The sequence below is a fragment of the Cololabis saira genome, chromosome 15 (assembly GCF_033807715.1).
Source record: "Cololabis saira isolate AMF1-May2022 chromosome 15, fColSai1.1, whole genome shotgun sequence".
Taxonomy (NCBI): domain Eukaryota; kingdom Metazoa; phylum Chordata; class Actinopteri; order Beloniformes; family Belonidae; genus Cololabis; species Cololabis saira.
This window is the reverse complement of record NC_084601.1, coordinates 10,031,735-10,046,488: the sequence shown is the minus strand read 5'-3', so window position 1 is coordinate 10,046,488 and position 14,754 is coordinate 10,031,735. Positions and strand designations below refer to the sequence as shown.

General features: G+C 42.2%; 1 protein-coding gene across 1 annotated transcript; it reads right to left on the bottom strand.

Annotated features, from left to right (window-relative positions):
* Positions 1-8,949: 8,949 nt before the first annotated feature.
* Positions 8,950-14,733, bottom strand: rpl30 (ribosomal protein L30). Its single transcript, XM_061742426.1, has 5 exons — positions 14,645-14,733; positions 14,498-14,546; positions 13,999-14,144; positions 9,543-9,673; positions 8,950-9,048 (listed from the first exon to the last, which is right to left on the bottom strand). Exons 2-5 carry the CDS (start codon positions 14,516-14,518, stop codon positions 8,996-8,998), a joined length of 351 nt encoding a protein of 116 aa, XP_061598410.1. The 5' UTR covers positions 14,519-14,546; positions 14,645-14,733; the 3' UTR covers positions 8,950-8,995.
* Between the last annotated feature and the right edge of the window lie 21 nt (positions 14,734-14,754).

Sequence of the window (14,754 nt, the reverse complement as noted above, 5' to 3'; positions counted from 1 at the left end):
GGCCCCCCCTTCTCCTCCCTTTTCTCTCTTTTGTCCATGTTGCAGCATCCTTTGCCGGACACCGGAACCTGCAGGTGGTCGTGGGTGGCTTGTAGCTTGCATTACGGAGCACAAGTCTTTTCCTGACCCTGCACCCCAACCTGGGACTTGCTGATTGGGCCGGAGCTTCGGGAGCTGCGTGCTGGCCTGCGGTCCCCACCCCCGGTCATCCCGTTGCTGCTTCCACCTGCCTGCTGTGCTGTTGCCGTCCCTGACCCACCAGTCTGGCCCTCGGCAGGAGGGTCCCCCCTGATGAGCCTAGTCCTGCTCAAGGTTTCTTCCCTCCTAAAGGGGAGTTTTTCCTTGCCACTGTTTGGCTTAAGGTTTTTCTCCCACTAGGGGAGTTTTTACCTGCCATTGTTTATGTAATAACTGCTCGGGGGTTTATGTTCTGGGTCTCTGGAAAGCGTCTAGAGACAACTCTGTTGTATTAGACGCTATATAAATAAAATTGAATTGAATTGAATTGACAGTTTAAGAAAACTCAAATATCCTATCTCAAAAAATTAGAATATTCTGGGAATCTTAATCTTAAACTGTAAGCCATAATCGGCAATATTAAAATAATAAAAAGGCTTGAAATATTTCAGTTGATTTGTAATGAATCCAGAATGTATGAAATTTTTGTTTTTTTAATTGCATTACAGAAAATAAAGAACTTTATCACAATATTCAAATTTTCTGAGACAGTCCTGTATACGGCCCAAAATCTGAAAAGGTCAGGAATACATGAGAAAAGTATTTGAACAACGGAACAGTTAATTTTAGACAGTATTAACCTGATTTTTAATCACGTTATGTCTCATCTTGAATTTATTTGCTTATGTAATTCCATTGTTTTGGATTTGAGGCCTGCACTTAACAAAAAATGTTGAGACTAACAGGAATAACTCGTGATGATGTAAAAAGTATTGGAAATATGTCAACCAGAGATCTGTCTCAGTCTAAGTAACAAAGGTGATTAGATGGTCTTCAATTGTGGGGTTGGCATGTGAGAGATTTGCAGATTTTCTCCTGCAGTGAATAGTATCGGAATAATTCAAGGAATCTGGAAGAACCTCAGTGCATAAAGGATAATGGACTACTTTAAGAAACAAGGATCTTGGATGGACCACCACAGTATGAGGTCAACAGATTTGCATTACACTTCTAAAGAAAAGGAACCTCTTCCACAATGGTCAAACAACCGGTCGGTGATGGTTTTATATCAGCACTTTGAGGTTTGCTCCTCGTTTCATGTGGAGGCTGTGCTGCACGTGGATCATCACAGATGCTTTCATTGGATTTAATTTGGATATCCGGAAAACAGCTCAGGGATTCGGTGAGCGGAAAAACTGGGCCAGACCGGGTTGCAGTCTGGCTGCTGCACGGATCCAGCTGCAGATTTCTGCTCACGTCACACAGAGCTCATCAGGTTCGCCTGCTCTGGTAAGCAGTACTGGAGTTGAGGGGGGATGAGGGGGGATGGCATCCCCCCTGAAATAAAAACGGTCCAAATCATCCCCCCTGTAAAACTGCCATCCCCCCTTTCCATCCCTTATGTCATTTCATCAATTAATGAGGTATTACTGCTATTTCAACATTTAGAGTCATCACCAGAAAAATAACTTATTTGACAATTTTCACCTGTTTCAAGTAAATTTTCACTTGAAATAAGTAGAAAAATCTGCCAGTGGGACAAGATTTATCTTCTCATTACAAGCAAAAAAATCTTGTTCCACTGTCCAATGTTTCTACTTATTTTAAGTGAAAATCTACTTGAAACAGGTGCAAATTGTTGTTTTTTCCAGTGATGAGTCTTGTTTTAAGTGTAATGAGATTTTTTTTACTAAAATGAGACATTTTAACTAGAAATAAGACAAATATTCTTGTTAAGATTTTGAGTTTTTGCAGTTATCCATTTTACTTATCCTGTGAAGGACAGAGTGATATTGATAAGTTCAGAAAACTGTTTTTTATTTTTGTGTTTTGATGTATTTGATGTAAGCCCAGTGGATATTTAAAGCTTACAGAAGGCTGCATTTAACTGCTGCTATGTCATTCCTGCAGTATTTCTGCAGGTGTTTTGGTCAGTTCTATTATTTGTAATATATTATATTTGTAATCAGCACAAATTATCTGTCCCCATATGATCAAATCCACCACCCCCCCTGATTTTTTTTTACAACTCGAGTACTGCTGGTAAGGATCTGTAGATGTTTGATTCATTTATAGCCATTTAATTCAAAAGCAAATAACCTAACTTTTAATTAAGTATTATTTGACAATAATATTGTTCAAAAAGCTAATAAACCTCAGACACACATTCTTTTTAAAGTGAATGAGATGTGGACTTCCGGTGTAGCGACTAATGGACTAGGACGTGTTTTTTTGAGCTCCTGCAACAACCTTTAAAAATATCTATTTTTGGTACAGCTTTTTCATCTTCCTTCGGTTTATTTTTCCCGACCTTCATTATTCTACTTTGGCCCCGTATTTTTGCCGACCAAAATGCCTCCAAAACTCAAACCATCCGCACCACCCCCGCGGCCCTCTCCGCACGCAGCATCCCCGCCTCGTGGTGACCCCCCGTCCAGCCTGGCCGAGGCCGCCGGGGCCGCTCCTTCACACGACTTTAAGGCCGAGCTGCTCGCATCACTCCGCGTTGAGATGGCGGCTGTTTTTAAATCGGAGCTTCAGACTGCTTTAAATGAAAACCTGTCGAGCATCAAGACTGAGCTGCAAGCGGTGAAGTCGGAATTATCAAAAAGCATTACAAACATCCAGTCTGATGTGCGCGCTCTGAAGAACACCGTGGTTGAAATGGAAACATCTCTTTCATCCTGCACCGATGACATCACAACCTTACAGGCTAAAGTGGAGCATCTGTCAGCTGAACTGATGAGGCTGGATGGTAAATGCGAGGATCTGGAGGCGAGATCCCGGCGCAATAACATACGGATCGTGGGAATTCCTGAAGATTTTTCCACCTCTTCTGCTGTTACGGATATTCCCTCTCTGCTCAAGGAGGCTTTCAGCCTGGAGAAGGAGCCTCTCCTGGACCGGGCGCACCGCACCCTCCAGCCGAAGCCGAAGCCCGGAGAGCGCCCTCGTCCCATCATCGCCCGTCTGCACTATCATACAGACTGTGTGGATATATTGCGCCGAGCCAGGGCTCAGCAACGGATTACGTGTGGAGAGTTGACTTTTTCTGTCTTTCCCGACCACACCCAGAAGACGGCCCGTGCCCGAGCCGCCTTTAATGACGTCCGCCGCCGGCTCCGCGAGATCCCGGGGATCCGATACGGTCTGCTGTACCCCGCCCGCCTCCGCATCACCCACAACGGCGCAGAAAGGGAGTTCAGGTCGGCAGAGGAGGCCAGCGCTTTCATCACGTCGCTCAAAGTCTAGTTGAACTTTTTTCAGTTCATCAGTGTCGGTTTTTTTTTTTTTTTTTTTTTTTTTTTTTTTTCTCTCCCATATATACACGGTATGTGGTTTTCAGTTTAACTTGGTCGTGATTGGTTGTACCTCTCTGTTAATGTTGCTGGGCTTGCAGGAGCTCAACACGAAGCTTGTTAGTTATTATCTTGTTAGTTATGCTTAAAGCCGTAAGTGTTCTTTTCAGGGATCTGACTCCTTCTGGAGTTTGCACTGGGATCTCCATCGTTTGGGGATGGGGTCGTTGTAAGTGCAGTTGGGGGGTGGGGGGTGGGGGGTTCAGTAGGTTAAGTTTGTTGTTGTTTTCAATTTTCCCCCTTTTTTTTTATTTATTTATTTTTTTTTTTCTCCCCCCTTTTTTTTTTTTTTTTTTTTTTTTTTTTTTTTTTTTTTTCTTCTTCTTTCCTCTTTCTTTCTTTCTTTCTTTCCTCCCTCCATCCCTTTCTTTCCTTTCCTTCCTTGGGGATCCGCATTCGGTACATCTCTATCTTTAGGAATTTAACATATGGCCACTAATACTGGTACTTCTGTGAGGTTGTTGAGCTGGAATATTAAAGGCATGGGGAGTCCAATTAAGAGATCGAGAATATTTGCTCACCTGAGACGTCTTAAAGCTGACTTAGTGTTCCTTCAGGAAACCCACATGCGCACCAAAGACCAGGTCAGACTTAAATGTCCCTGGGTTTCTGAGGTGTTTCACTCTGATTTCAACTCTAAGGCCAGGGGGGTTGCTATATTAATTGGTAAGTCAATGCAGTTTTCAGCATCTAAGGTGATTTCAGACAAAAACGGCAGATACTTAATTGTGGCGGGTACGCTATTTCATATTCCCATATTATTAGTTAATATATATGCCCCCAATTTTGACAACCCACACTTTATGAACAAGCTTTTTGAATGTCTCCCCTCATTGAACGACAGTCTTCTTATAATTGGCGGGGATATGAACTGCGTAATTGACCCCAAACTAGACCGCTCCAGCCCACGAAATCTGACTCCTTCTTCAATGTCGAGGTCTCTTTCAGATTTTGTGTCCAAGAACGGTTGCACCGATCCTTGGAGATTTTATAACCCTTGTACCAAAAAATATTCCTTCTTTTCTCAGATGCATCAATCTTTCTCTCGGATTGATTATTATTTTATTGATGCTAAACTAATTCCCAAAGTACTGTCTGTTGATTATCATCCTATTGTGATCTCCGACCACGCTCCTCTTTCTTTGGATATTCAGTTCTCTTCACAGCCACGCTACTCAACATCTTGGAGGTTCAATACATTACTTCTCTCAGATGATAAGTTCACCAATTTTATTACAACTAAAATTGATGATTACATCTCTATAAATCAAAATGATATGGAACCAATTTCATCTTCACTGCTGTGGGAATCATTAAAAGCATATTTGCGGGGACAAATTATCTCCTTCTCTGCTCACTTGAATAAGTCCCGGAAAGCCAAATTACAAGAACTCTCTATTAAGATCACAAAATTGGACCAACAACTTGCTACTTGCCCCTCTCCCAGTTTTCTTAAGCAACGTGTCGATTTACAGACTGAATTTGATCTCCTTACCACTAATGACGCAGAGCGACTTCTTTTACGATCACGCTCCGTATATTATGAACATGGAGACAAGGCAAGTCGGCTCATGGCTCATCAGCTACGTCGCCAGGCAGCCTCACGTATGATCCTTCAGATAAAAGATTCATCAGGCTCATTGCATCAGGATCCCACCGCCATTAATTCTGTCTTTCACTCATTTTATTCCTCTTTATATACGTCTGAATCTCCATCTGGCTCCACTGAATTGAATTCATTCTTAGATAGCCTCAACTTTCCTGTTATAGGCTCCGATGCTGCTAAAAATCTTGACTCGCCATTAACGGTAGAAGAAATTAATCTCGCTGTGAGAAGTATGCAAAATAACAAAGCTCCTGGCCCTGATGGATTTCCAGTGGAATTTTTTAAGAAATTTCAGGATAAATTGTCCCCTTTATTGCATGCTGTTTATAAGGAATCACTGGAACATGGCACTCTCCCTCCCACTTTAAGGCAGGCCTCCATAAGTCTCCTCTTAAAAAAAGATAAGGATCCAACTCTCTGCGGCTCATACAGACCTCTTTCGTTAATAAATGTAGATGCTAAGATCCTTGCTAAAGCCTTGGCTTATCGCTTGGAGAACATTGTGCCAACTATTGTCTCAAATGAACAGACAGGATTTGTTAAGGGGCGACAGTTATTCTTTAATGTGCGGACACTTTTAAATATTATTCACTCTAAAACTATCACCACAACACCTGAAGTCGTAATCTCAGTTGATGCTGAAAAGGCATTTGATAGGATTGAATGGGACTATTTATTTACTGTACTGAAGAAGTTTGGGCTGGGGAATGGGTTCATTTCTTTGATTCGTCTCCTTTACACGTCTCCACAAGCAAGCGTTTCCACTAATGGCATTCAGTCCAATTTTTTTACTCTAGCCCGTGGCACCAGACAGGGGTGTCCCCTCTCTCCCCTATTATTCGCACTAGCTATAGAGCCCCTGTCAATCTTTCTGAGGTCCTCCCCCACTTTTACTGGGATCTCCCGATTGGGAACAGAATATAAGCTGTCACTTTACGCTGATGACTTACTGTTATATGTCTCGGATCCTGTCCTCTCCATTCCTTCAATTTTATCTGCTTTCCAGAGATTCGGGTCTTTCTCAGGCTATAAAGTGAACGTATCTAAAAGTGAATGCTATCCCATTAATGACTCAGCAACACAGCTCGTACAGTCAGATATCCCTTTTAAGATTAGTCCTTCCGGCTTTAGGTATCTTGGGATCAACGTAACCAGAACGTTAAGCTCTCTTTTTTCTGCTAATCTCTCACCTTTAATGTCTACAATTAAATCTGACCTCCATAGATGGAAAAGCTTACCTCTTTCATTAATTGGAAGAATTAACGCAGTTAAAATGAATATTTTGCCCAAATTTCTATTTCTGTTCCATTGTCTTCCACTTTTCTTACCAAAACACTTTTTTAAAATAATTGATCAAACTATTTCTGACTTCTTATGGTGTGGGAAGGCTCCTAGAATCCGCAAATCCACACTTCAGAGATGTAAATTCAATGGCGGACTGGCACTTCCCAATTTCCAACTGTATTATTGGGCAGCACATATTCAAAAAATTTCATTTTGGTTCAAATCGGTGAATATGCCATGGTGTAAATTGGAGGCACAGTCATGCATTTCATCCTCTTTACCTGCTCTACTTACCTCATCTATTCCATCCAACCTCTCTGTCTTTACAAATAATCAAGTGGTTCACTCCACACTTAAAATTTGGTATCAATTTAGGAAACACTTCAAATTTAAGTCAGCATCTACTTTAGCTCCATTACTGAACAATCATTTATTTCGACCTCCGCTTACAGATTCAACCTTTCTCATATGGCATAATAAGGGCCTGAAAAGTTTTGGAGATCTTTACAAGGATGGTATCTTTCGCAGCTTTGCAGATCTCTCAGGTGAATTTAATCTCCCGCCTTCTCATCTCTTTCGATACTTTCAGATTAGACACTGCGCTAAAGCTTTGTTTCCAGTTTTTCCATCCTCTCCGCCGACTCTACAGTGGGAGGTGCTTTTAAACCATGATCCACTTCAAAAATCACTGATCTCTAAGGTTTACGATGACCTTCTGTCTTTCGATCTCTCTCCAGTTATTAAAGTTAGGGCTGCCTGGGAAGATGAACTGGATCTAAATTTGGAGGATGACTGGTGGGACGCTGCTCTTAAAAAAATTTACACAAGTTCATCCTGCGCTCGTCTTACACTTATACAGTTTAAAGTACTGTTTAGAGTCCACTTTTCTAAAGCTCGACTCTCACAGATCTATCCCAGTGTCACTGACGAATGCGACAAATGTCATGCCTCGTCCTGCAATTTAACCCATATGTTTTACTCTTGCCCACTACTTTCTCGCTTTTGGTCGAATTATTTTGACACCATGTCAAAAATACTCTCGGTGAATATAAAAGTCTCCCCCCATGTTGCCATATTCGGGCTCCCAGAGGACCATGGCCGGTTTACTTCAAACCAAAAAGACATTTTGGCTTTTACTTCCTTACTGGCAAGACGCCACCTTCTTCTCCACTGGAAGTCGACTAAGGCTCCTTCTAGTACCCAGTGGCTCAACGACACCATGTTTTTTCTGAAGCTGGAAAAGATTAAATATTCACTGAAGGGTAGTTGCAACAAATTTTATAATAAGTGGCTTCCCTTTCTCACATTCTTCCACTCTCTCCAGTCCCTGCCTCCTGATTGACGGATCCCCCCCCTCCCTCTCTTCTCTCTTTCCTTTCTTTCTTCCTCCTTTTTATTTATCTTTTTATTTACTTTTCTTTTGTTTTTGGGTTTTTTTTTTTTTTTTTTTTTTTTCCCCCTTTTTATTCATCTATTTTTTTAATTCATACTGTTTAGCTTAAATACTTAAATATTACTTGTATATAAGAATATAATAATTTTCGTGTATTTGTCATTGTTTTGTGTGGATTTTTTGTTCTGTTCTTAATTCCAAAAAAAAAAAAAAAGGAGGTAGACTGTATATCTTTTTTTTTTGTTTATTCCTGCTCAACTGTGCCTTACCCCCTAATAAAAATATCAAAACAAAAAAGTGAATGAGATGTTTCCTGGCTCCTCCTGCGGCGCCAGACTGTCCTCCAGCTCCACCGGCTGGCTGACCAGCAGACCAGTCTTCACCTCTGGAACTACAGTTGCACTAAAAACGAGCTATTCTGAGAGCTTTTTCCGTTTTCCTATTAATCAAAATGTCATTTAACCTTTATGGTCATGTTTTAACAGCATTTTCCCACCACTAACAATGTCATTTCTGCATGACTTCTTCAGATTCAGGTCATTTACAGCTTTAACATCAAGCCATCAAAGACTTTGAATACCAAACTATCTCCAATAAAAAGAGCTATTCCCAGCGGTCGACATGCAAGTTTAAAATGGTCACTAAAAGCAGAAGAACCCACTATGGTTGATAAGCTGGCCGGTGTGAGTCAGAGGTCACCTCTGCGTGTGACGGGTCATCATCCCGTAAAGCCTTTAATGCCTCTAGACAGCGTCCTTACTTGATTACAAAGACGCAGTAGCACACGGTCATCCCCGTGGTTTACGCAAGTGTTGGGGAATAAATAAAAATGCTTCTCAAACCGAAGCAGTTGCGTAATTTTGCATCAAAGCTGGTCAGCTGATCGTCGTACAGTGATAATCCAGTTGTCCAGATTTGTTACGTAAACCTTGGAACAGGGAGCTGATATTTAAAATGTGGTGTACATGACGTATTTAAGATTTCAGCTGACAGTTTAAAATATACAGATATGGAAAAAAAGAATATATATTCTCATGAGGAACAAAAATTCATAAAATGTCTGGTATGTTCAACATAGCCAGAAATTATACACATGCATATGAAAGATAAATCACATGACACAGCAGTGCTCCAATTTTTTTTCCTTTTATTTATAACAACGCGTGAGAGAGCGCTCTACTGAGCCTGCTGCTGCTGATCTGGCATGCTCCTGATGATGTCAGAATCGCCTGGAGAGAGAAAGATGGGCAAAGTCAGTGGAATTAAATAACCGTCTCCTCATACAGCACAAGGACATGCAGACGTAACATCTGTAAGAGAATTACAGTTCTACCTCCAACAAATGAACAGAGCTGACAGGAGGAGGACACGGGTTACCAGGGAAGCGTGAAACCGGCCAGAAGGCTCGGGCAGTCTAAAAGAGCTCAGACTGGCTCAAATCTAACAAACTGGTCCTGACATGGACCACTCGGGTGAGCAGGTCCAACAGAACCAAACAAAAAAAAAAGAAGCTCTTAAACAGTGAACGCATCCCTCCCAGTCATGTAAAACCAGGCTGCATGGATCAAGTTCCCTCTAATTAAGCAGACAAGCTTGTATTAATTCATAGAATATTTTATTCCTGACTATTGAGAAGTCTGACTTTGGTCTAAACGGGGAAAAGGGACATTCATGGTGCATTCAACGTTCAATGTAGTGTACAGAAATCAGACGTGGTACCCACCGGGGTCGATGATTGCCAGCGTGCACACCCTGTAGTACTTTCCACAGGCCGTGCCAAGCTCAATGTTGTTTCCACTGTAGTGATGGACACCAGTCTTGGCCAGCATAGCGTAGTACTCAATCTCAGATTTCCTGAACAGAGAAGAGACAAAAACACATGCTGATTCAGTTCTGCTGGTTTTTTTCTAATGAAAATGTAGCAAATATGAGTCAAAAATTCAATTAAAATTGGTGCTTAAATGTGTCGAACCCTTCAAGCACAGACATCCATACCCAAACAGATTTTTGACAATGATCACAAACTTAATTATGTGGAATTTAAGGTTTTATTGAGATTTTAGACATTGATTTTAGTTGTGTTAGTTAACAGCTCAAAATGCAAAGAGCGACAACAAGCGAATGAGGTAAATTCCAGTTCTGGGGGGTTTTTGTGCGCCCGTCCTGTGATGGGCTGCATTTACACACCAGTGCAAGCTGATGTTATCACACACTAATGCAGCACTGCATGGCCTCTTGGGTCTGTGTGAAATACCAGACAAACTACCAGATTCATGAGGGCTTTTTTGCAACGATGTGGAACGTCCTCTGCATGAAAAGGGCTAAAGGCAGACGGACGCAGAGCCAATGACCTTGCCCTTTAGTTTAAACCACTGCCTTCCCTGTAGCCTGATGAACACATCTCCATAATTCTAACTATACGCAGACTACAATATCTTTAACTGGTACTCTATTACGTTGCTCAAATACTGCATTTGCAGAACTCAAATATGACGGTTTGTTCATGACTCGTATTTGATCATAATGCTATAATAGATAGATAATCCTCCGTATGTGGATGTTTTCTCATTTAAAGTCATACAAATCAGTTAAACAAATATACACAACTCAACTTCTTCCTACTAACTTTACATCAATATTCTCAAACCCAGGTCCTCAGGGCCCACTGTCCCTACATGTTTTTGATGTGTCCCTCCCCGCTCTAAACACACACACCTGGATCAGATTAGTGGGTTAGTGAGCAAACTTATGGAGACTTTAAACACAAGCTGATGGCGATCAAATCATTTGAATCAGGTGTGATGGAGCAGAAAAAACATGTAAACATGTAGGGCCGTGGGCCCTGAGGACCTGGGTTCTTATCACTGCTTTAATGCAACAGTTTTAGTAAAAGCTCCCCGTGGCTCCCACTGGGGACAGAAATGCAGCGCTGCAGCAGTGCACGTTTTGAGTCATGGCCACTGCAATAAAGGACAGTGGTTTCCAGATCTGCCCCAGCATATTTCAAAAGCCTCTCATACCCCTTTTACACCAAGCTGGTTCCAGGGCTGGTTCTGGGCTAGAGCCAGACTTAGCACCAGTTCTTTGGTTTTACACAGCCTAAGCGCCGGCTCCTGGCTCTCAAAACGGGAGCTACGCCAGCCCCTTTGAGCTGCTGGGCCAGCTCAAAGAACCAGTTACGTCGGGGGCTGGGGGCGGGGCTACTGAACTACCGAGGCAGAATAAACACGGAAGCGCGCCGTTTTTAAACAACGTAGCGTTGAAGACGGGTGTTAAGTTAGCAGACTCTTTTATTATTACATCTATTTATTTAATAATGGATGTAAAACAGAAGCAGCAGTAGTCTACGGTACAATCCATCAACAGTAACGTCGATGCAGCGGCGCAGCCTCGCGTCCGAGCCCACGGGGGAGCGTTCCAGCCCTGGGACGCTTGGACGCGAGGCTGCGGAGCCCGCCGAGGCAGCGCAGCTCGATCCATTTATTTAATAAAAATTCCTGGCCCGCGGGGACGCCTCCCAGCCCGCAGTTCTGGTTCCACGTTACACCAACGCAGAGCCTACGGCGTATGTTACGGAGGAGGAGAGGAAAGGAGAGGAGCTGCCGGCGTTCGAGTCAAATTTCTTAACAGGCGTTATTTGGATAAACTGAGCCCAGGTTGGGGATCTTAAAGGTTACTTTACCTGAAAAAATATTAAAACTTAATAAAGTGCCATATTAACAGCGCTACAGCTGAAATTAAAAACAGCTTTTGGCTCTCAGCTTCCTCATGTGGTGTGACGAACGACGCAGAGCCTACGGCGTAGATTACGCGGCGACGGGCGCCGTACCCTACGCCGTAGGCTCTGCGTCGATTTAACGCGGAACCATAAATCAGCTCCGGAGCCGGCAGTCAGCCAGAAATTCATCATCTCCGAAAACATCGGGTCAAATTTCTTAACAGGCGTTATTTGGATAAACTGAGCCCAGGTTGGGGATCTTAAAGGTTACTTTACCTGAAAAAAATATTAAAACTTAATAAAGTGCCATATTAACAGCGCTACAGCTGAAATTAAAACAGCTTTTGGCTCTCAGCTTCCTGATCAGGGTGGGGATGAAAACGAGGGGGAGTGGTGACGTGATGACGTGGCTCTCTGGCCAGCTCCTGGCCAACACCAGCTGTGTAGAAGCAAACGGTTCTTACTTAAGAACCAACCACGAACCAGCTCTAGCTCCAGCACTAGCACCAGCCCTGGAACCAGCTTGGTGTAAAAGGGGTATCAGAGGCGATTAGCTGTTCTCCTTTACTAAAGTTATGCGACAAGTCCATTTAAGTGTTTTGGTCGTGGCTGAACCACATGATTACACATGGCAAATCAAGCTGACAGATCAACAGATCAAGGTCATTAAAGAAACCTGCATCAAGACACTGTATAAAACGCCGTCAATTTGGAGCACAATATTGTAATGACGGCATTTTCAGTCAGCAGATTTATGTATGTCAGCTTGCCATTTGATGGCAATATGATGTAACTTTGACGATGATGCAGACACCCCTATCTCTTCATTTAATCCCACCCACTTACCACCCCACTTCTGTTTACATTAGTCTTTACCAGGATTAATTGTAACCTCATAGGTGAGTTATTGGCGGGGCAGCTTGACATGCCACCTTTTGTCACAGGCCAAACTCTAGATCTGGATGTTAAATATGGTGTATCCACCAACATAAATAGGGCTATAGCTGTATCAAATGATCTTAGGTTTTTCATGAATAAGACCACATAAAGGCTTGTGCATGATTTCAGGGGGCCGCAGACTCAAGAATCATGTAAACGATGATGGCAACATCTTTCAACTTATGTCAAAATATGCTGTACAATGTGAGCATACTGGTCTTGCAACCAAAGATTGCTGGATACAGTCCCACTCATCCTACGACTGTCTACTGATTAGATAATAAATATTGCTTTTTAACGTTACTTGAAATGATGTATTATGGCGACTTGGTGCAATTCCTTAAAGGAAAAACATGGGAGCAAAATGTAAAGAGAAAAAATGTAAAAATCTAATTTGTGGCAACAGACAAAATACTACAAATATATTTTTTCAGGGTTCATACTCATTTTAACCAATACATTTCCATGACTTCCCCATGACTTGGCAGCAACTTTCTACAACTATACATGACCTTCTAAAACATCAATGTATCAATGAAATATATAAAACTATGTAAAAAGTCCCTACAGTGGAGATCTAGTGACAATTATGGTTTTATACAAAACATTTGTTTAAACTAACACTGATGTACCAGCACTATGTTGTAGTATATGTTGTATAGCAATCTAATATAACTGTAATAACTGTAATAATAACCGATCTGCATGATGCGCAAGATGCTAGGACGTCACGTGTGAGAACGCGTGAGATTTTTCTATACAAAATATTTATTGATCAATTTTAAATCTACCTTATAGGCTGTTATTACTAAATGTTATCATTAAGTGAGAAAAATAAATTCCATGACTTTTCCAGAACTTTTGGGGTGAACTTATGTTTCCAAAACCTGTCCAGGCCTTGAAAATGACATTTTCTTAGTTTTTCTTTATGTTTTATTGTGGTTGTTCTAGTTTTATATAGGTTGTTCGGGTATGCTGCAATACGTAAGTGACCACTGTATTTTTCTTTAGTTTTTTCCTAAAAAGAAATGTGTGCTTAACTCTCTAAATGTTTTGATATAATTGTATACATCTGCAAAACCCAATAAAAAAAAGTTGGAAAAAAAGAAAATTACATTTTCAAATTCCATGACTTTTCCAGGTTTTTTCAAAACGTAAGAAACCTGCCTGTGCAAAACTATACTACTACCATCACTGCTTGTTTGTAAAGTATTTTGGGGACATAAATTCGTTTTTTTGTTTCTTGATTGCAATCCTACATCGTTCTGCATCAGGTCGTCTCCAGAGACTCAAGAGGGCTTCGTTGTGTAGTCTGTCCCTACCATAGTACCATCCTTCATGTTTTACTCAGGATTAGTCAAACTGGAGTCGTAGTGTGAAGGCAGCATAAATAGTGGCGTGTGCAAACGCCTTAAAACCCATAGCTGCCCTGTCATCCCTGCAGCACCATTACTTTTCTGTTCTACGTTGGCAGTATCCAACTATGAATAAGGCCCCGTGGTCGTGATTACTGTGCTGGTACCTGAGAGCGGGGCAGTTGTTGGCCAGGATCACCAGCTTGGCTTTGCCCTGGCGGATCATCTTCTGGGACTGCTTGTATCCCAGCACGTACTTCCCACTCTTCATCACCAGCTGCAGCCGGGAGTTGATGGACTCCATGGACTTTTTCTGGAAAAATAAAAAAAAACAGAACCAGACGTGACATTTCCCACCTAGAAAACGGGCTTCTCTGGTGTTTGAACCAGCATTTGAGCGAAAATGTGAACACAATCCTTCGCATTTTCTCCGCTGAGGTTTAGCCATCTAGCATTAGCTCCCCAGCCGGTTTAAACGTTTGTCTACAACAGTGACACACAAAACACAACGGTTTTTAGAAAGATATCGTCCGTGGGACATAATTAAAGACAGATCCGTGTGTTCCAGGGAGAAATAAAAGGACTTTAATCCCCGCTCGGCCCCGCTGCCAGCAGGCCTCGCTGCTAGCGGGGCAACACGTGTCCGCCCGGGGCTTCAACACTCACCGTTTTCTTAGCGGCCACCATGTTTGCGGTTTAATCCGAACCGGCCGACCTGCAGAAAGAGAGGGGGGCGACCTGTGAGTTCAGAGCCGAGGTGAAATGTACAGAAAACAAGGATTTTATTTGGAAAAAGGCCGGAGCTCGTCTTACGTTCAGTCAACACAAATATGGCCTCGGAGAGAAAGGAAGTCCCATGGTGCATTGCGCTGCTATAGTTCGGCGCGCATGCGCAAACTGCTTTTTTTTTTTAATTGAACACA

What these genes read in the sequence shown, in the direction of transcription:
- rpl30 (XM_061742426.1), bottom strand. Translation starts at nt 14,518, where the DNA reads ATGGTGGCCGCTAAGAAAACG. An exon ending in AACAACTGCCCCGCTCTCAG is followed by an intron (nt 9,674 to 13,998) that starts GTACCAGCACAG and finishes TTCTCTGTTCAG; the next exon opens with GAAATCTGAGATTGAGTACT. An exon ending in GCTGGCAATCATCGACCCCG is followed by an intron (nt 9,049 to 9,542) that starts GTGGGTACCACG and finishes TTCTCTCTCCAG; the next exon opens with GCGATTCTGACATCATCAGG.